General features: G+C 36.6%; 1 protein-coding gene across 5 annotated transcripts; it reads left to right on the forward strand.

The window, feature by feature from the left end:
- The first annotated feature begins 9,738 nt into the window (after positions 1-9,738).
- LOC103935662 lies at positions 9,739-18,534 on the forward strand. Of its 5 annotated transcripts, none has more exons than XM_009345463.3 (16): positions 9,739-9,866; positions 10,622-10,961; positions 11,318-11,561; positions 12,111-12,388; positions 12,655-12,822; positions 12,977-13,741; positions 13,832-13,926; positions 14,263-14,325; positions 14,438-14,526; positions 14,624-14,689; positions 14,864-15,451; positions 15,586-15,657; positions 15,819-15,889; positions 15,988-16,045; positions 17,030-17,270; positions 17,536-18,534. In XM_009345463.3, exons 2-16 carry the CDS (start codon positions 10,687-10,689, stop codon positions 18,189-18,191), a joined length of 3,729 nt encoding a protein of 1,242 aa, XP_009343738.1. In that variant the 5' UTR covers positions 9,739-9,866; positions 10,622-10,686; the 3' UTR covers positions 18,192-18,534. The 5 variants fall into 5 exon arrangements, with proteins under 5 accessions (XP_009343738.1, XP_048444755.1, XP_048444754.1 ...); XM_048588798.1 differs by lacking the exon at positions 9,739-9,866 and adding an exon at positions 9,926-10,375 and having other exon boundaries at positions 13,832-13,902; XM_048588797.1 differs by lacking the exon at positions 9,739-9,866 and adding an exon at positions 9,927-10,375 and having other exon boundaries at positions 11,318-11,555.
- Positions 18,535-20,897: the final 2,363 nt, after the last annotated feature.

Raw genomic sequence — 20,897 nt, forward strand, 5'->3', positions numbered from 1 at the left:
CTCCATACATTGTAAATTGTTTTCGTACATTATAGATTGTGTAATAGAAATGACATTATAATTAATCACACTATGGGGCCTTCAAATTGTTTTGTAAGCGATCCTTGCTATTTAGGCTAGTAGTAGTATTATTTTTTCCAAAATGGAAGTCTCAAGGAAATGCGATACTTGGTGTGAATTGCAAAATCCCCTGAACCATTGAGTCTTTGAACGTAAGTTGCGCCCAAAGCCATTAGGCCAAGGGCACACTTGCCTGGGTGTCACACGCCGTTGCCCCCTCCCCCGCCCATTTTATCTCCTTCAGAAGCATCCGAGGGGGGGGACGGATGATGGTCTCCCGTGTGTCATCCTGCGCAGTTGGCATAAATGCCGAGTCCACAAAGGCAAACGCCACAACAATCGGTGGTTGTCCAACCTCAATTGCCTGTTGTACGCTTTCGCCGCGCTCCGAGCAGCAGAGTCATAATTTTGGGTTACCTAGTTTTGATGTAAAACTAGCTGTGTGTGTATATTGACTAAAGAAAACTTCATGTTCAAAATTTTAGGTACTTAGCTGTTTAGAAAAAGAAAAAAAAATGTTTGACTTGCATTTATGGTGGTTAGAGTAGTAGTGGCGGCGACGGTCATGGTAAGGAGTGGCAGTAGTGGCAACAATGGTGCATGGTTGGTGGCGTTTGCAATGACAATGGTGGTCGTGAAGATGGTGATCGTTGTTACTGCTAAGGTGATGGTGATGATAGGGTGTAGAGGAAGGAATGGTGGTGGGGTAAAGGCAATCAATGTGGTGGTTCACTCTATTCATATAGCCTTCAAGCTCAAGTGAGGCATAACTCAAAGGCTTTTCATTACCATATTTATTACATTTTTCAAAATCAAACGACTAACTGAGTTGATGGGCGAGATAATAATTTGTACTAGAAGTCTAGAACCATCGACAACATGCTACATGAACTTCTATGCTTATGACTTATAGAAGCACATCCCATTTCTTTTGTGAAAGGTAATTGTTCTTCTACTAAGAAACTCTAGCTCTTGAATTCTCATTTGTCTAGTAAGTCTGACATAGAGGTCAAAGAACAACAAGAGGTCTAAGCTCACACCATGCCTATTAAACAAAATTTTACGTATCATTTTTTTCTTGATTGTAAAGACACAACATACATTCTTCAGCTTGTGTAGAATTCACTTATCATGGTAAAAGCTTCCTTATAAAGATTACAAAAAACATATCAAACTCCAAGTGAATTTCTACAAGTTACAAATGTTGTTGGATAAATAAGTAACTGATGCCCATTTGATAACCATTTCATTTTCAGTTTTCAACTTTAATTTTTAGTTTTTATTCTTTTAAAAACTAAAAAAATCATATGCTAATTACTTTCGATTTAAAAAATTTAATTTTAAAAACTCAATAAATGTTGCTTTTACTTTTATTTTTTAATAAAAAATTGTAAATAATTAGTACACAAATTTGCAGTTTTTAGAAAAATTAAAAACAAAAACTAAAAACTATTGTGGCTTATTTTATTTAATAGGGAAAGAGGGGGTTGGTGGCACAAAGAGAATAAAGAGATATGTATTTGTTTGGTTATGTAGAGGATGTGTTTGGTCCCCCTACGCAATGCCTTTATTTATAGTAATGAGGGGGGAAAAATCCTTCTCCTCCAAGGAATACAAGTCCTAATAGGGTAGAATAATCAGAATCAAATCTAATCTAGGATTTACACAATCACACTTAAATACAAAGTTTATAACACTCCCCCTCGAGTGTGTAAATATTTAAAGATTCGGCATCATGTAGAGTTGAGGAAGTCGACTCGTCGACACTGATTCTAGGAACACGCTAGTCTCAAATAAGGTATGAACTTGCGTATGGAACTAAGTCTCACAAAAAACCTTATGGCTATGGTAAAAACCCGAGTAGGGACAAAACCTATAGTCTTAGAAAAAATGCGTGAGAAAAGCAAAGTCAAATAAAACGTCTACTGGACGTCATCAGAGATATGATCATCCCAAGGTGGGTGCCTTGTCAAAACCTCATTAAGTAGCAAAAACCCAGTGGGAAAAATGCTCCTAATTGTAGGGAAAGAATACACTAAGATCAAGCAAGTATGCTCCAGGATACTCCTCCTGAGTTTGACATAATTCCAAAGAGAACTAATAATTTTACAACTCATAAAGTTTACACATAAATAATCCTTGAACAAGCTTCTGAAACGTTGCCTTCGGTAATGATCTGGTGAAGAGGTCGACCAGATTGTCTTGTGAATGGATGTGCGTGACTTCAATCTTCTGATTCTCTTGCTGTTAATGTGAGAAGAAGAACTTCGGTGTAATGTGCTTGGTGTTGTCTCTTTTGATGTAACCCTTCTTGAGTTGTTCGATGCATGCTGCGTTATTGTCATAGATCGTCGTCGGGACGTCAACGACGGGGTAAAGATCGCAGGAGCTTCAAATATGGTCCACAATTGCTCTCAACCTGAAGCATTCCCAAGTTGCTTCATGTAAGGCGAGAATTTTAGCATGGTTAGACGAAGTGGCAACAAAGGTCTGTTTAGTTGACCTCCAAGAGATTGTGGTTCCTCCAACGGTAAAGATATAACCCGTTTAAGGACGCGCCTTGTGCAGATCAGATAAGTATCTAGCATCCGCATAACCAACAAGGCTGGAATCAACTCGAGATAAGGGGGTGAGGCATCACTCAAGGATCTGTAGAGATAGAATAAGCCTAGGTCCGTGGTACTTGGTGTAAACTTGCAAGTGCACAAGATAGTCGTAATATAGTGCTTTGCAAGTCCAAGTATCGTTTAAACGAGGATTCTAACTCAATTTCCAATTTGATAAACTAAACCAAATCTAATTATACTAATGACACATAAACACACAAATATGAACCCAAACAACGAACTAGACTCGATCTTAATTAATAATTATCAAAGATGTGAAGAGTTTGTTGTGATGATTTTATAAACGAAAAAAAACAGAACCTTAAATAAAAACTAAAATTAAAGAGAAGAAAACGTTGTGTTTTAAAGCAAGTGATGAAAAAGTCTAGGGATTCAGAATCAACCACAAGCAATCTAGTTTAGGTTTCAATGCATTAAATGGATCTTTCGATTCTTTAGATGATAATTCCCATATCTAAGTCCTTGTCAAGCACATTAGACCATAGTTTTCCTTAAGTGAATGATTCTTTCCTAGTTTAGGCAGATGTCGTATGTCCTAATATCCAGTCTATCCTTGTTAAGGCATAAATTTAACAAGTAGGACTCTTTACGCTCTAGAAAACAAAGGAACCAAGCAAACTATTATTCTTTGTCAAGCAATAATGTAATTTACCACACACAACCACAAGAAGCTAATTGAATTATATTGCTAGTTCAACCCCAAATTTATCTTCTAATCTTACTAGATGCAAAGTCCTAAGGTGATCAATCAGAGAACTCAAACAAAAAGTAACAATTCAAACAGTGATTAAGCATTCATCTGAAGGAAACTAGAAATCTAATGAATAACATTAAAAACCATAAACATCCATGCTAGGGCATCATCCTAACCCTAGAAAAAGAGTTTAGTTACTCATAGAATATGAAAACATAATTAAAAATCTTAAAAACATGAAAAACTTCCGAACAATGAAGATGGATAGGAAAGATGGTTGGTGGCTGATCCTTCTTCCAAAAACACGTAGAGAATCCCCCCAAAAGAACCCTTCTTTAAAACTCCCTTTGTCTCCCTTCTTTTATTCTTGAATAAATGCTGAAATCCTTACTTGAATAGGACTCTTGAATTTTCTTCTTACTTGGATTGGTATATTGATGGTATGGCAAGCCAAACTAGTAAATATATTAACTATGAACCTTTTAGGATAATCTTGACCTCTTCTAATAGCTCTCATTTTGCTTTGCATGTTTCCTTTTATTAAAATTTGTAAATTTGAAATCTCTTTGCAAATCTCGTGTAAACCTTGCTGACAGATGTCCGGTACAAGAATCACTATAACATCTTCTAGGAAACTCGGAATCACGAACCATAAAATTCATCTGAAAGCTAACTTCCATATCTTTCCAATGGTACAAGGCTCAACATCTGGTTCATTGTGATGAAGTACAGTTTATTCCGTAAAGTTGGCTGATCTGCACAAGCAGCTTATGCTTCCAACGTGCAAAACTCATTTTAATCGCAAAAGTCCTCATTTTTCTTCTTTCTTCATCTTCACTCTTCAAATCTAAGAAAAACATAAAACTAAGTGAAACAAACTAAATTCACTCAAAAATATAACTAGAATCTAAACTAAAGAGCATGAAAATGCATGCAATATTGATCGTATCAGTACCTTTAAGGTAACGGAATATGTCTTTAACACCAGTCCAGTGTCTGCATGTCGGTGCATTACTGTATCTAGCCAAAAGATTAACAGCGAATGAGATGTTGAGTCTAGTACATTGAGCTAAGTACAATGAAGCGCCCATCACACTTAGATAAGGAACTTCAGGCTCCAAAATCTCTTCATCATCCTCATTCAGATTAAAGGGATCTTGTTTTGCATTTAGCGATCGAACGACCATAGGAGTACTCGAAGGCTTCACTTTATCCTCGTTAAAGCGGTGCAACACCTTCTGGGTGTAGTTCGATTGATGTACTAAGATTTCATCCGAACTGTGCTCAATCTTGAGACTAAGACAGTATTAAGTTTTTCCTAGATCTTTCATCTCAAATTCTGACTTCAGGTGTGCAATAGTTCTCGCGAGCTCTTCAGGAGTTCCAATGAGGTTCATGTTGTCGACATAAACTACAACTATCCAAAACTAGAATGTGACTTCTTAATGAACACGTAAGGGCATAGTTCATTGTTCACATATCCCTGACTAGTCAAATACTCACTCAGACAGTTATACCACATTCTTCCGAATTACTTTAAAATGTAGAGTGAACACCTCAGCAGAATTGAGAGCGTGTTTTGGGGTTTGGAAATATTTGATCCAGTCAATGTAAGTCCTCCGGGAACTTTCATATAAATTTTCGTATCAAGATCCCAATAGAGATACGCAGTTACTACGTTCAGCAGCAGCATACTCAGTTTTTCGGAAACTACCAAACTGATAAGGTAGCGAAAAGTAATCACATTTATAACGGGTAAATAAGTTTTGTCATAGTCAATCCCAGGACGTTGTGCGAACCCTTGCGCAACAAGAAGAGCTTTATAACCCACAATTTCATTCTTGTCATTACGCTTCCGAACGAAAACTCACTTATAACCAATAGGCTTCACATGTGGAAGAGTAAGAGCAACAGGTCCAAACACCATATGTTTCGCAAGCGAATCGAGTTCAACTTGGATTGCTTATTTCCAGTTTGACCAATCAGTTCTACGTTGACTTTCATTAATAGAATGGGGATCAATGTCATTACTCAACATGATCTCAGTGGCTATTGCATATGTTGATGCATCAGCAATAATCATCTCAGTTCTACACCAAACATTATCCAAGCTAGCATATTGGACCGAAATCCCTTGATTCTCGGGAGATGGATTCGTATCTTCAAGTACGCTTCCGTAATCAAGAATTTCCTCATGAGTTAGATAGAATGAGTAGGCAACAGTTGGATTTACGGTCGGCTCAGGAGGAGCTTGTGCTGTGGGTTTCCTCTTCCGAGGGTGTGAATCTTTTGACCTAAGTGGTGTGCCATGCTTTTGTGTAGAGGCAGATGATTGGCTAACGTACGTGGATTGGCCAAAGTGGCGTCCCAGGCCTCCATAAGGGAAATCCATCGTACATTTGGTACATTTATCTTTCTAGGCACATTCGCAGCTGAAATATGTGATCTTGTCACTTGCACTAGATCGGTGAAAGCATTTGGCATGCTCTGATCTACGCTCTGAAGATCTAATATGTGTTGTACTTCAGTTTTAGACTGAGTAGTGTAGGGATCTAAATGAGACAAAATGGGAGTCGTCCATAATAATTCTTGTCGTTTTTCAGGAACGTTAATGTTCTTATCTCCCTCTAATGATGGGAAGATTGTCTAATAGAAGTGACAATCCGCGAAACGAGCAGTAAACATATCGTCTGTTAAAGGTTCTAAGTAATGAATGATTGAAGGAGAATCATATAGACATAGATTCCCATCCTTTGCTGAGGCCCCATTTTTGTACGTAAGAGCGGCGAAATCGACACATAGACCGCATAACCAAAAACACACAGATGCGATATGTCGGGTTCGTATTCGATAACCAACTGAATGATGCTATATGGTTGAGTCGCAACAGGCCTCATACGAACCATGGTTACGTGCAATATTGCATGGCTCCAAGCAATGATCAGGAGCTTGGTGCATATGACCAATGATCGAGCAATCATTTGTAAGCACTTAATGAACATCTCTGCCAGGCCTTTCTGGGTGTGAACATGGGGTACTGAATGTTCAACTTCAACCCCAACCGATATGCAATAGTCATCAAAAGTTTTAGATGTGAATTCTCTAACATTATCTAATCGAATAGATTTGATTCAATAATCAGGGTGGTGAGCCCTAAGCTTGATAACTTGAGCCAATAGTTTAGAAAATGCAGAGTTCCTTGTGGACAACAAGCACACATGTGACCAATGTGTGGAAGCGTCAACCAAAATCATAAAATATCTAAATGGTCCGCAGAGAGGGTGAATCAATCCATAAATGCCCCCTGAATCATTTGTAGAAAAATAGGAGGATTCGAACGAATCTTGTCATAAGAAGGCTTAATGATAAGCTTTCCCATAGAGCAAGTTTGACATACGATTCCTTGTATCGAACCTAAACTTCGGGTTAGTGGATGCCCGTGTGAAGATTTGAGGATACGGGGCATCAATGTTCATCCGGGGTGTCCTAAACTATCATGCCAAAGTCTAATTTCGTACGCAGTCTTAGAGGTAGGGCTGGCCACATAATGGCTCTCTATAGGGTGAATGGTTGTAGTATATAGACCACTCGAGATACGCTTCATCTTTTCTAGAATACTAAGTAATGCACAGAAATTCAACTCATTTTTCTACATAGGTTTCAGCGTAGTAATTATTATCTTTAATGTACTTGAATTGGTCACATGCATAAAAGTTCTAAAAACAAATATCCATTCAAAATAATTTAAGTATTCAAGGATGGTAATTAAAAAAGACCTAATATCCAAAAACAAATCACCAACAAACAATCCAAACATAAAGGAAATTGTTCAAACTTAAACAAAAAGCAAGGTTGGGGGGGGGGGTTTGCCACTTGAAAGAGCTTGATGATTTTTCATCAATAGCTAATTATGTTTTTCAGTAAGAATTAAAACAGAGATCAAATCCAAAAACTTAGTGAACTTCTAAGACATATATTGTTGCTGCAGAACAATATTGGTAGTGGAGAATGTCAAATAGGTCTTTACCAAAAGATCCTCTTCGATCAAGGTCTTGTTACAAAACTTGAGAGGTGATCGGATTCGACAAACTTCATAATTATATTTATTCACAGACTTAAAGTTTTGGAAGCGCAAATGCTGCCAGTCATGTCTTGCTTCAGGCAAGAAGATGTCCTTTTGGTGATCAAAGCGATCAGCCAAAGAGACCCAAAAGGCTTGTGGATCTTCCTTAGCAAGGTACTTGGTTTGCAATACATCATGAATGTGTCTTTGGATGAAGATCATGGCAGTGGCTTTCTCAGGTTCGCCAAATAGGTTGTCTGTCTCATCTTTAATGGTAGGACGCAAATTCTTTACTGTGAGTTGGAGCTTCACATCTTGGACCCACTTGAGGTAGTTCCTTGCAGAAACCTCTAAAGCAATGAAGTCGAGTTTGTTCAATTTCAATATGTCCCTATCACAAAAAAAGAAAAAAAAAAAAAAAAGGGATAAGAATGTGGTTAGTGTAATGGAGAAAAAATCAACCCATTCATGTTCTAATAGACATTTATTGGTTTAAATTTGCATGAAAAGCTTTGGGTTTCATGGGTGATGTTTTTAAGGAAAACTTCAGGTTTTCAAACAAGGCATGTTTCTTAGAAACTTCAGGTTCATATGTTCTTGTAGACAAATGCAAATATATATACAAAAATATGCAAATAGATCTTTCAGGTCTAGAATTATAATTGAAGTAATTATTTGGACTTCATGCCAAAATTGAAGTGTGGGTGAAAAATTATAAACCCAAATTGTCTAAAAAAAATAATAAACAATTAAATTTGGGGGCCCAAAATAATGGGCCAAAGCTCACGGGTGGGCTGAGCAGATTTGGACTATGCGGCCTAAACCTAGAAACTGGGCCGGGTACACGGATGCATCAGCGGGGGGCTGGGATCCGAGACTAGTGTTATTTGTGGGTCGAGCTTGGGTAAGAAGCCCATATGTACAAATGTAGGCTACAAACGCAGTCCCATATGACCTTGGCCCAAATAAGGGCGCCAATCTTATGCGATGCATACACGGATGCACCAGCACATAGGCTGGGATCTAGTGCAATGGGAACACCATGGCCCATAGGCTAATGTTGGGCTGAGTGTAGCTCGAAAGCTCAAAGGGTTGGTGCTAGTCGATAACAGACCAAGCTTGAGTGGGCTTGGGTTTTTGATCCAAAAACCCTAGCGCAAGCTGACTGAACTCGTCGATGACAACTTCAAAGAAAAAACATTGAATTTCAGTCAAGGATTCGTTAGTGACGACTTCAGGTCGTCAGGAAGGTAGTCATGGTGGCTGGGCATGGCTGTAGGTTATGCTGCGTGACGGTTTAAGAGAGGCGACAACGTTTAGGCTTCGGGTTTTAGGGTTTGGGCCTAGAGCTGTGGCTCCAGGTTTGGATTTCTCGTCTCGGGGAAGGAGATGGCCTAGCGACATGGTTGGGTTTCAAACGAAACCCTAAAGAATTTCTTTTGTAATTTTTTTCAATTCCATATTATAAGATTACTTAAATTTCATGCATATTCATCACATAATTCAATGCATGATCAGATATATGATGTAATTCATGGCAATATCAATTCACATAATTGAACAATTATGGATATAATGCATACACAATTTATGTAGAATCTAAAATTCAAAAAACGTAAAGTTGGGTCATGTATTATAGTGAATGTTCATGCTATTAAGACTGCAAAAATGTCGAGATAAAAATTGTTGTTTTGAAAGAACTTGATTGTGTGATGATATTGATGAATTGGTTTGATGCAGAAAACTTCCAAGTTAGATTCCTAAGCGCAGTGGTAAGAGCGTGCTGATAACGTGTTGTGGCTTATTTTATCTGATAGGGAGAGAGGGGGCCAACAACACAGAGAGAAAATAGAGAGATGTGTTTGTAGGGTTTTGTAGAAGATGTGTTTGTTCCTCTAAGCAGTACCTTTATTTATAGTAATAAGGGAGGGAATAATCATTTTCTTCCCAGGAATACAAGTCCTAATAAGGGTAGAATAACTAGAATCAAACTAATATAGGATTTACATAATCACACTTAAATACAAAGTTTATAACAAAAACAACATAATTATAAAAAGAAAAAGTTTTCAGCAAACTGTAGCTGTATTTCCCAACCCATTTTATGGGTTGGCAACCGGTAACTCCTTCGAACAATACAAAAAAGGAAGATACGTTTTCATTATCGGTATGCTACACTTATTACCTAATTATACTATAACTTGTATCATCTCCTTTAAAGGCCCTGCCAACCTATGTAGGTGTATTAGAAAAATAGTACAACTAGTTAATAAGAGTAGCATTTTTATTTTATTATTTACGTGTGCGCGTTTTTATACCCTAAAAAGTTTATGCATATATAAATATCTCTCCCGCTTTTATTACGTACTACTCTTTCTCCGATTGTGGGTTTGATCTGAGCTTTTCTTTGGTTGAATCTCCGGTACTCTTCCAATCCTGGCTTTTCAAATTTGCTTCATTTCATATATTTTCTGTTAAATTTCGCCTGAATTTAGCTCAAACCCTAGATTTTCTACTTCTGGTCAGCTTAGGGCTCCGCATGCTGTTTGAATTTGGATTTGTTAATTTTTTATTAATTAATTATTTTGAAATCTCATGTACGTTTTTGCTGCTGGAAAACCCGGGAAATCAAGGGAAAAATATAACTTTTAAAATTCCGAGCCAAAAGGGATTGGGTGCAATTGGATGGAGTTTTGTTTTATAAATTTAAATTTCTTGTTTGGGAAAATGTTGTAGAGTTCAAATTCTATCATGTTGAAATGTTGGTTTTGGGAGCAATTTATGATTGGTTTTTGCAAAATTTGGTATTATGATGTCAAAGATGTGATCAAAGTATAACGAGCTTTGATCCAACCAGACATCCTCCGGTTTGGTTAACCAGAGAGTTGTGGAAAAGGAGACGAAGGAACATCTGTTTGCGTTTCTGATACGGTAAATTTTAACATTACCCAAATAGGTGATAGGGTTTTCTTGAGGCTCAATTGAGCTTGCATTCTTGGTTTTGTCAAGTAAAATTCTGAGGTGTAGCTACCGGCATTATATGGTTGTTGAATAGAGGTGTGATTTAGTATTTTTGTTTAGCGGATATTTTAGCTTACTGCAGCATAGTTGCTTGTTGACGCAGGTAGCTACTTGATAAGACGCTTACTCCTTTTGTTGTTCATTATGTGATAATAGGTACAAACATATTCGATGGTGTAGGACAGGTTCAGAAGCTGCTTAATTAAGGAACTGAGAAACTAATGCCAAGTTCTGGGAATAATTTAAACCGCGGTACTGCAACACCGTCATCAACTATGCCTCCTTTGTTCCAATGTTTGCCATTGGAGCCTATTATGTTAAGCAATCAAACGTACACTCGCTCAGGTGAACTAAGGAGGGTTCTGGGCTTTCCTCTTGGGAGTTTAACAGATGACCATTCTCTTGGAGTTTTCCATCTTAAACTTCCACCTCCAGTGGCAACAGAGGAGCTAAAGCACTTCAAAGAAAGTGTGCAAGATGCATCTAGAAAGGCCAGGTATGGTCCGCTCGCCCTACAACTACCACTTGCAGTGACAGTTTTTACAACTGAATCGTACATCATTGAAGCTGTTGTTCATGTCTCGAAAATAATTACGGATGTTTGTTCAATCAAAATGGGGCATTTGGTGATTGAAATGGTGCGGCTTGGTGTTGTTTATATTTAAGAGTAAATTTACTGTAAATTATTTCCGTTGATGTTGATGGTAACTCATCTCCTTTGATAACTACATAATTGTAGTAAATCATCTCTGTTGAGATTTTGATTATCGTATCGTTATATGAAATGATTAAAAAATGTTCCAATAATTTCTATAACATATATTAACAATCTTTTTATTTTTTTCCAACCAGGGACAGAGCAAAAATGTTGCATGAATCTATTTTCAAATTGGATAAGTACAGAGAAGCTTTAAGCTCAAAGAAGAGACAGCGTAGTGATCTTTCATCAAGTGAGAAGTCCAATGGAGTAAATGTAGTGAAACTCGGAAGCCAGATTTATAAAAACCCTCCTGAAAATATGACTCAAAGATTTGAAGACAGGGCAAAGAGTGTTAGGTTCAACAAACGTTTTAGGACGTCAGTGGCTGATGTGCGGGTTTGTATTCAGATTTCATTGGAATTTTATCCAATTTAATCTAGGTCCCTGTGCTTAGCAATTTATTATTTATTTTTCATATGACATTGAATGCAGCAAAAGCTATACTTGTTTTCAATTTTCTTTAGCAATTTTTTTTTTTCCTTAATGTTACTCTACTTTCGCTTCGTAGTTTATCTAAAAACCAAACCCGCTTTAGTCTTTATATTTTAAGGAAAAAAACCATGGACAAGTACACAGTAAGAAGCTTAGTTCAAGCATACCTTTTGGACCAGAATTCTTTACTAGATTGATTGGTGAGTTTTCATGCATTTAACGGTTAAAATGAGGCTGTATGAATTAATTGGTGAGTTTTCATTCTTTATAGTCAGATTTCCTGTCATGTTTAATTGATTTGATTGACGAGTTTTCATGCATTTAGTGGACCAGAATTCTATACTAAATTAGTTCTTTTAATTAAAATTTAGCTTCATGCTTCTTTAAGTGATGATCAGTGCAAACTTCTATGTACATGTGTTTAAGATGTGCACATTTTCTCTATGATATCAGGCAGATGTTAGGTCAGCTGCTATCTCAAGGCAGCAGGTAGTCACAGACAAGGATGAAAAAATGCCTCAGGCTGTTAATGCGGCTTCTGTCAGGATTGAAGAAAAGACCCGTAGATTGCTTGCTGGAGGTGAAGGGTTGGATCAAAAAGTAAAAAAGAAACGTTCGGTGGGAGCAGTGAGTCATAGAATTGCAGGTGGTGAATGCGATATACAACAAGCTACACATCCAAAGCTGAGTGATGATCTTAAGCTACGCTCTTGTGACGTACAAGGTGTCAGGTAGACATGTGTAAACTATCAATATAAATTTTTTAACTTGTCATTCTGCTTGAGGTTGGCAGGTTTTTACTATTTATTCATGTTATCTCTAGTATGACTATTTAAGCAAAGGGAGAATTTTCGGTTGGGCAAATATTTTGTTTTTCAATTTTTTGGACTAGTAAGTTTATTGCAGTTCTTTTTTATGATTATCCACATTTAGAAATGGTAAAAGGAAAAGACGAGGATTTTTCCTTTTTAATATTCTTGCTTTTCATATGTTGCAGATTAAAAACTTCACTTGGAGTTGGGGGAATCAACAAGTCAGAACCATCTTTTGAGTCCGGTAATCTCAGTACCTGTACAGTACTCAAGAATGATATGGAAAATGCTCCTGTTCAAAGGGACCATTCAGTTGTTTTAGAGCAGAGGGTTATGTTGAAAGGAAACATTAAGTATGTATTTTATTCTGTTACCATCCTATCATACTTTGAAGTCATTAGGAATTGTGATTAAAGACCACCAGATAACCTTGACACTGTTATTTGGAAACCTCACTTTTAGTGGTTACAATTAGGCTGTTGATTTTAACATGGCTCTTTGCATCAGGCTAAATATTCAGGAGGAGAACCCTGTACGCAGTCTTAATACTGTGATAAAAGGAAAGGTTTCTAGGGCGCCACAAACTGGTTCCATCTTGAATCTAGACTCATCGCCTAATGTTCACTCTCCGTCTGCACCTTTTCAAGGTTGGGAACATCCTGCTGGTGAAAACAAAGGCAAAGCGGCAAGTGTTATGAGTAATCAAAAGCGTGCAATGTCGAATGGTTCTTCCGTACAACCTATGGCTCAGTGGGTTGGTCAGAGACCGCATAAAAACTCTCGCACAAGGAGAACAAATTTGGTTGCTCCTATACCAAAAAATGCTGAGGCTCAGATTTCCTGTCACAGTTCTGCAACTTCTGATTTTAGTGCTAGAACTTCTTCTGTTGGGACCAATGGATCACAAATTATGAGCAGTTTAGATAATCACACCCCGAAATCTAAAAGAGAACTTCAGAAGATTTCATCTCCATTTGGGTTATCTGGAAATGAAGAATCTGGAGCTAGGGAAAACAAGTTGAAAGATATGGGAATGGACAGCAGTGACATTGCCTTAGCTGCAGATCAAAAAGTTGTGGCTCACTTATTCCCCAGCAAGAAGAATAAGTCACCAACTAAAGAAATTGGAGATGGTGTACGAAGACAAGGAAGAAGTGGAAGGTGTTCATCTTTAACAAGGCCTGAGATTCCTCCAATTGTGAAGAAATCGGAGAATTTACCAACCACAAAGCCTCTTCAAGGCATGAAACCTATGTCCGATAAGAACAAAAGGTGACTATATTTTGCGTTATCTGTCACATAGGTATTGTGAAAATGAATTGAGTATTTGACTGAAATCTCATCGATTTTTATGTTATTTAGTAAAACAGGTCATCCGCCCTCAAAAAAGATTAAAGATCACAAGTTCTTAACTCGTGTTGGACCTTCAACATGTAAGGGTTCGTCAGATTTCACAGGTAGCGATAAAATATTTTTGCTTTAAGAGGGTTGATTTTCCATTTTGTTTTCTTTCATTTAAAATTATTCAAAGTTTAGTAGTTTACTGATATTCATGGGCTTTTGATAAACATTGCAGATTTGAAATCAGCATTACAATTTTGCTTGCAAAACTAGATTTCCCCCCCTTGATTGGCATGTTTTATTTATTTATTGTTTTATATGCGTTTTTTTTTATTTTGCTGGTGTGCATGTTTTATTTAACAAATTCTGTATGAAATATGGTGAAAAAACTTGTGTCAATTGCGGAATTTGGCAATAATACCTTTTAATATATGTTGCCATGTCCTTAATAGGTGAATCTGAAGACGATCATGAAGAACTATATTTGGCTGCCAATTCTGCTCGAAATGCTAGTAGTATGCTTCTTGGCCTTTTAATACAAACAGAGTTCAACAGTTCTGCACAAAGCAGCATACTTTGTGCTATACATTAATACTTTTTGACTTAAGTTCTCTACGGTTTTTGTAGAATCTGCCTGTTCTGGTCCATTTTGGAAGAAAATGGAATTGCTTTTTGGTTCTCTTGGCTCAGAGGACATATCCTACTTGCAGCAGCAGGTATTAAATTGGCCACCTTGATGAATGTAAAATTTAATGTATATCCTTGGGCCAGACGCTAACAATTTTCTTTCCTTATGTATATTGGTTGGATCAGCTAAGTTTTGCAGAGGAGCTTGGTGAGAGTTTGTCTCAGATTTTTAGCGATGAATACAATATTTCGGTAATATAATTAGCCATTGTTCTCGTGAACTTTCATTTGATTTTGTGCATTTCATTAAATTTTCAGATCTTCACGGTTTATGTTCTCAACTAAAAGAAAAGGAGAAAAAGGATGTATAGGAAATAAGTCAAACATGTTTGAGGATATTAATTAGTTGGAAACTAATTTGTGCAGGGCATTTTGATGCATAGAGCAGTCCCTAATTGTTCTGGGGAAAGACAAGGGAGCCATTTTAATCAAGATTCACTGAAGTCTGATGCTTTATGTGAAAAACGTGACATGAGAAGGTTGGAAAAGGATACTCCATTGTACCAAAGAGTTCTTTCTGCTTTAATTGTAGAAGAAGGTGAAGAACTTTACCATCAGAGCGAACGGAAAAATATGCACATGTGGTGTGCTAGTGATGATTCACATTGTGGTTCATGTAATCAGATTGATGTTGAACCCAAAGATTGGGACATAATAGAATCTGAAGTTGAGTCAAAAGTAGATGTTTCGAGATACTGCATGCTGGACAGACTTTCTTGTGATAAAAGTGCTAAAACTAGTACCCTTAGTAATGGAAACATGTCCAGTTCTTTACACAGCCAGGAACAGTGGGATGGAGATGATGGCCTTTCAGATTCAGATGCAGAGCAACTGCAACCTAGGGAGCTAGACACTCCTAGCTTTCTTTCCTCTGACTGCCAACATCAGTTGATGTGTCTGGATGACAGGCTTCTTCTGGAGCTAGAGAGTATTGATTTATGTCCGGAGAGATTGGTAAGCATTCATTTCAAGCCTTGATCTGTCTTATAAGTGTCGTGGAAAACTTTTATGCCAGTAATTTTTGGTGTTTTATCCAGACTTCTTACCTTTCTTCCTGCTTCTTCTCTTTTGTGTGTGCCTTGCTGCAGCCTGATCTAACAGACGGAGAAGACTTGATTAATCAAGATATAATGGGACTCGAGCAAGGGCTGCATCAAGAGGTTGCATTTTCATGGATATTCTTGTTTCAGCTAGCTATATGAATTATGAATCACTGTATATATGCATCTAATTGACTTTCCACAATGATATTTTCTAAAAGTATAAATCCCTTTGATTTTTCCTGTTTCTTGTTTCTTACGTTTCTTTATGTAACTAATAGATCACAAGGAAGAAGAATAACTTAGCAGAAATTGATAAAACTATCCAGAAAGAAAGAGTTACAGAAAGACGGTAGGATTGAGAATGCTTTGGCAGTTTTACTTATTCTACTATTTACCTTATTCTTTTAGTTCAGCCATGTTTTGGATTAATGTGGTTTAATATCACAGGAGAACTGAACTAGTTGCAATGGACCAGCTTATTGAGATGGCTTACAGAAAACGATTGGTAATTAGTTTCTATTTTTGCAGCTTTGTATTTATACATTTTCAAAATATTCATCTGTTTAAGTTGTTTATCACAAATTCACAAATATAGAACTTTGGAGCATAATCTGACTTTATTGACAGATGTGGTCAAGGGAAGTAAAACATGAAAATTGATAAAGTTAGGCACAAATAAAATTAGTCAATGCCTAATTCTAAGTTTCAAACAAATAAATCATTTAATGTAGGAGCAGTGGATACATTTGTGATCATATTAGGTAGCGAACCTTGAATGTTACGGTTTAACTTTTCTTACTGTCGTGCCTGTGGGCAAATTACTCTTGTACCCTAGCATCTCTAGCTATGAATGATTCATTGCACTATAAGTCAGGTGCAAACATCGGTTGATTTTAGCAGTCCTAGGACCCTGGATAGAGTGATTCTATTTCCACTAAATTTCCTATTTCCCCATCCCCTTTTAATAATATTTTATTTCAAATTTGTACTCATAATATTAACAACAATATTTTCCACTGGAGAATCGGAGATCACCATACTTCCATTGAGGAAATCGCTTCATGTACTAACAAACAGCCTCCAGAGCAATTCGTGTCCTCGTTGCACAGAGCAATCTTTCTTTGTTCCCGTTATCATATTAAAATCCCTAGTGCATGTGCCTGGCTATACCATCTTTCTCATTAGGCAATAGTTTGAGGTGGGTGGTGCTTTTTATTCAATAATTTGTTTATGATGTGGGTGTCCTTTGATTGATGTAGTTGGCGTGATAGATGTCTTTTAGGGTGGGGTGGCACAGGGCTGGGAAAATTGAGTGGTGCCACTATATATGAATATTTATGAGGAATTCTAATGTCTGCCATAATTGTAATATAGAAGGTGAATTTTTAATCAGACCAATGGTGAACCAAGGTGTATGATAGATTACTGAACATTTTCTTTTGATAAGAGACAGATTACTGAACATTTTCCATCATCTTAATTTTTACAGGCTTCCCAGGGGAGTAATGGTTCAAAAAATGCAGTACGTAAGGTTTCAAAACAAGTAGCGTTGGCTTTTCTCAAACGCACGCTGTCTAGATGTCAAAAATTTGAAGAAAGAGGCATTAGTTGCTTTAGTGATCCTGCACTGCAGAAGGTTATATTCTCTGAATCTTCATGCAACAATGCTGCAAAGCCTGTTGACTTTAAATGCAACGAAGGTTCCCATCAAGTGGAAGTCAGGAGATCTGGTATGTGTTGATTAGACTTTAAATGCTCGTGTTATGATATTTATAACTGCCTTTTATTTAATTTATATCCATGTAAGTTATGAGTTTTCTTGCAGAGCATACCTTTGTTTTATGTTTCTTTATCCTTTCCTTTTGTGTTCTTAGATAATTCCCATTTTAGGGAAAAAATCATTTTACTTTATCATTAGGAAATTGCAATCAGTAATTGTTGTGGGATACCAAGTTAATAACAATGTAAGCTGTGTTGTTTCATTTGATTCTGCAGGGGCAGTGTCCAGTGCGAGTGGGAGAAATGATTCCCTTAGTAATAATCTCGACAGGGGTGCTAATCTTGAAAGGGGTTCATCAGCAGCTCTTCATGTTGTCATTGACTCGTCTGGTCAAGCTTCTTCCACACATGGATCAAAGTTGAACCTTAACAAGGGGAAGAAGCGGGAACTGCTGATTACTGATGTTGGTGGAAGTGCATCCTCAATGTTGACTTCAGCTCTAGACACCGCTCTTCACGAAGTAAAGGGAAAGAAAAGTGAGAGAGATAAGGACCAAAATTTAGATAATTTCAGAAACAGTTCGCCCAGTGGAGTTGGTCGCGCATCATTGGACTCCTCTAGAAGTGAAAGCAAAACAAAGGGAAAGTCCAGGCAAAAGAATACTCAGTTACCAAGTCAATCAGTTTGTAATGCCAGCAATAAAAGGAGTAGGGTGGGGCCGTCGTTGCCCAGCAATACACATTCATCTTCGTCTAAAGAGACAGATGAACCCACTGATTTTGCAAATTTGCAACTGCCTGAATTAGATTCACCGGAAGAGAATCAAGATCTGAGTACATGGTTGAACTTTGATGAAGATGGCCTGCAAGATCATGATTCCATTGGCCTCGAAATACCAATGGACGATCTCTCAGAGTTGATGCTTATGTGAGACAGTTTAAACTACTTGTTTCACCCTGATCGCCTTCTGGCTGTTGCGTCACAAAACCCCTTATTCCAGATTGAAACAAAGTTAGTCTAACCACAACAGGTTGTAATTGTAATTCTCTTTTCAATGAATATCGATGTAATCCAAGAATTTTGATTGTAAAACCCAGATGTGTTTTCTTAGATTGTAACAGTGCTTGGTATCCCCTTCCAGAGAATGGTACCAGGAATTACTCCTACTCATGTAATTTTAGTGTCTGTCTGCGTATCTGCAAATTGATTGGATCTCACTTGTCGAAATGTACAACTGAAACTAATTATAACTGAAAATAGCTCTTATTTTCCAATTTTTCTTCCATGGTACGTACTGCTGAGTTTGAGTGGTTCAGAAAGAAAATTAATTGTTAAATCTTGCATATAGTGAAATCATGGACCTTTACAACGGTTGGATCTTGTTTTAAACTAGAGCGAATTGAAAGATTGTGATTTCTAGACTGATCTGTAAATTCCATGCAATTCTTACAAACCCTAGTCTCTACTGGCAAGATCGCAGGATTAAACACTAAAATAAAACCATGTAGAATGGTTAAATGAATTCCGACCTAGCAAGCTAATTATTTCAAAGATAATATTATAAGTTAAGACCTAAAAAATGGATGATTTAGATCATTGGCCGTGTGAGCTCAAAAAGTGGCTTGTACCGTAGTAACATTTATGTATATGGACGACGAGTTTATGCTTTAAGGTGTTGTATACAAATTTACATATTGTAATATAATTAAGTAAATTGGTTATATCACGTGATAGTGACGGTATTACAGTACAAAATAATTTCTAGTACAACACATTTCCAATTCAATTACTATTTTAGTGAACGATCATGTTAGTGATAACTTTAAATTCTTTTGTAATTCCCTAATAATCAAATGGAGTTGTCACGAAGGAAGGGGTTGTTTGGGAGTTCGCATTCTTCTATATGTTTCTTCCGGAAAGATCATTACGTTAAACAAATAGCTAAAACAATTGACCACAAGTTTAAAATATATGTACGCATGTAATATATGCAAACAACTATCCACCAACTACAGGTCAATAGCTTGTTAATTTTAGACGATAATATAAATCAATTGCAAGCATTGGATTGGTCTCCTACTATTAGTTTTGTAGTATATATGCAAGATCAGGTCAGCTTTAGCAATCAATATTAATTTATGCATAATTCCAGTTCTTTTGAATGTGCAGACTTAGGTTTGGTCAACTTAGGTTCAATCAATGCATGTGGTTTAACATTTTAGTAGATACGATGTTGGGCTTCTATCTTATGCATACCCAATTTAAAATTCTTCCTACCCTAAATTATGGTAAAGGTTCATACTCCTTCCCCTACCCTTAATACTTTTTCTTTCCAAAAAAAAAAAAAAAAAAAAAAAAAAAAAAAAAAAAAGAAGTTAGGTTTAATCAAGTTGGCTAAAACTACTACTCAGCTCTCTGCACTTGAGTTCTAATTCCCGTCTCTATAGTTGAGATTAATTTAGTGTTTCCATAATTTGTATATATATATATAAAGAAAGAAGTCCTTTAATTTGCTGCAAATTTATATATAAAAGATTTCATGAAAATATAAGGAAATATATTTTCACAGAATGATATATGTTTCATTAAATCTTTGGTAAATTAATCGAACCTAATGTACAAAGACGTATGCTTTAAAGTAAAGGAAGATGGATGGATAGGGTTATATATATCATATATAATGTCGCCTATGATATCAAATGGGGATAACAAAGGCATGCTGATAGTGATTGATATTGCCAACCCTAGCCTCTTATTTATAATTTACTCCATGTCGACGGTAATGGACTGAAAAGTAGAGGCCAACTGGGAAGCAAAGAAACGTATTATATATAATTTAGAATGCTTAAAACCTACTAATAATTAGAGTAATTAACTAGTCAACTTCAACTACAGTGGCATGGCATACTCGACGTTCAGATTCTTCTACTCAACCAAGTGCTACAAAATCTTCACACGAAGATTTGTAAAGGAAATATGTCAGTATCTGCTTAGTTTCTGTTTGGCTACCAAGGTATATGGAGCTTATTATTTAACAATTTCATCGACCAATTATGCTTGTTGATTGTTTTGCAAAGTATGCGATCAAGGCCAGCCCGAGATTTCAAGAGCCCAAGGTGAGCCAGTGAAAGGAGTCCTTGAGTTTTCAAGTCCTTAATGCGTGACACATTCATATATGGTGTGTTTTTAAGTGATAAATTAGAATAATCTATTATATAATGACTTAGAAAAAGTAAAATGGGCGGTAACAAGAAAATAAAAGACCATACAAAGACTTAATCAACACACAAACATCACAAATAACAAAGTTCCTACCAAACTTTTTTAAAATAGATAACATAGTATTTGATCAACTTCAAATAAAATTTAAATTCATAGTTTGATTGTAATTACCTTAAGTTGCAGTCTTCTAGACTTTATGTGAGTTAATTCGAAAATTCACTTAAATATGAAACCCTAAGTCTACGTTCCAACATAATCGCTTCCTTCATCTTTACTTGTTTAATGTTCTTTTTGTTTGTTTGGCTTTTTATGTCTAATTTTTACATGATGAACAGTGAAGTGATGAAACAAATGGTCCAAAGTAAACAATCCAAGCATTATAAATAGCTCATGTTGGAATGTAATTACGTGAAGT

This window comes from the organism of the source record quoted next, unplaced genomic scaffold (assembly GCF_019419815.1).
Source record: "Pyrus x bretschneideri cultivar Hongxiangsu unplaced genomic scaffold, Pyrus_bretschneideri_v1 Contig29, whole genome shotgun sequence".
Lineage (NCBI taxonomy): Eukaryota > Viridiplantae > Streptophyta > Magnoliopsida > Rosales > Rosaceae > Pyrus > Pyrus x bretschneideri.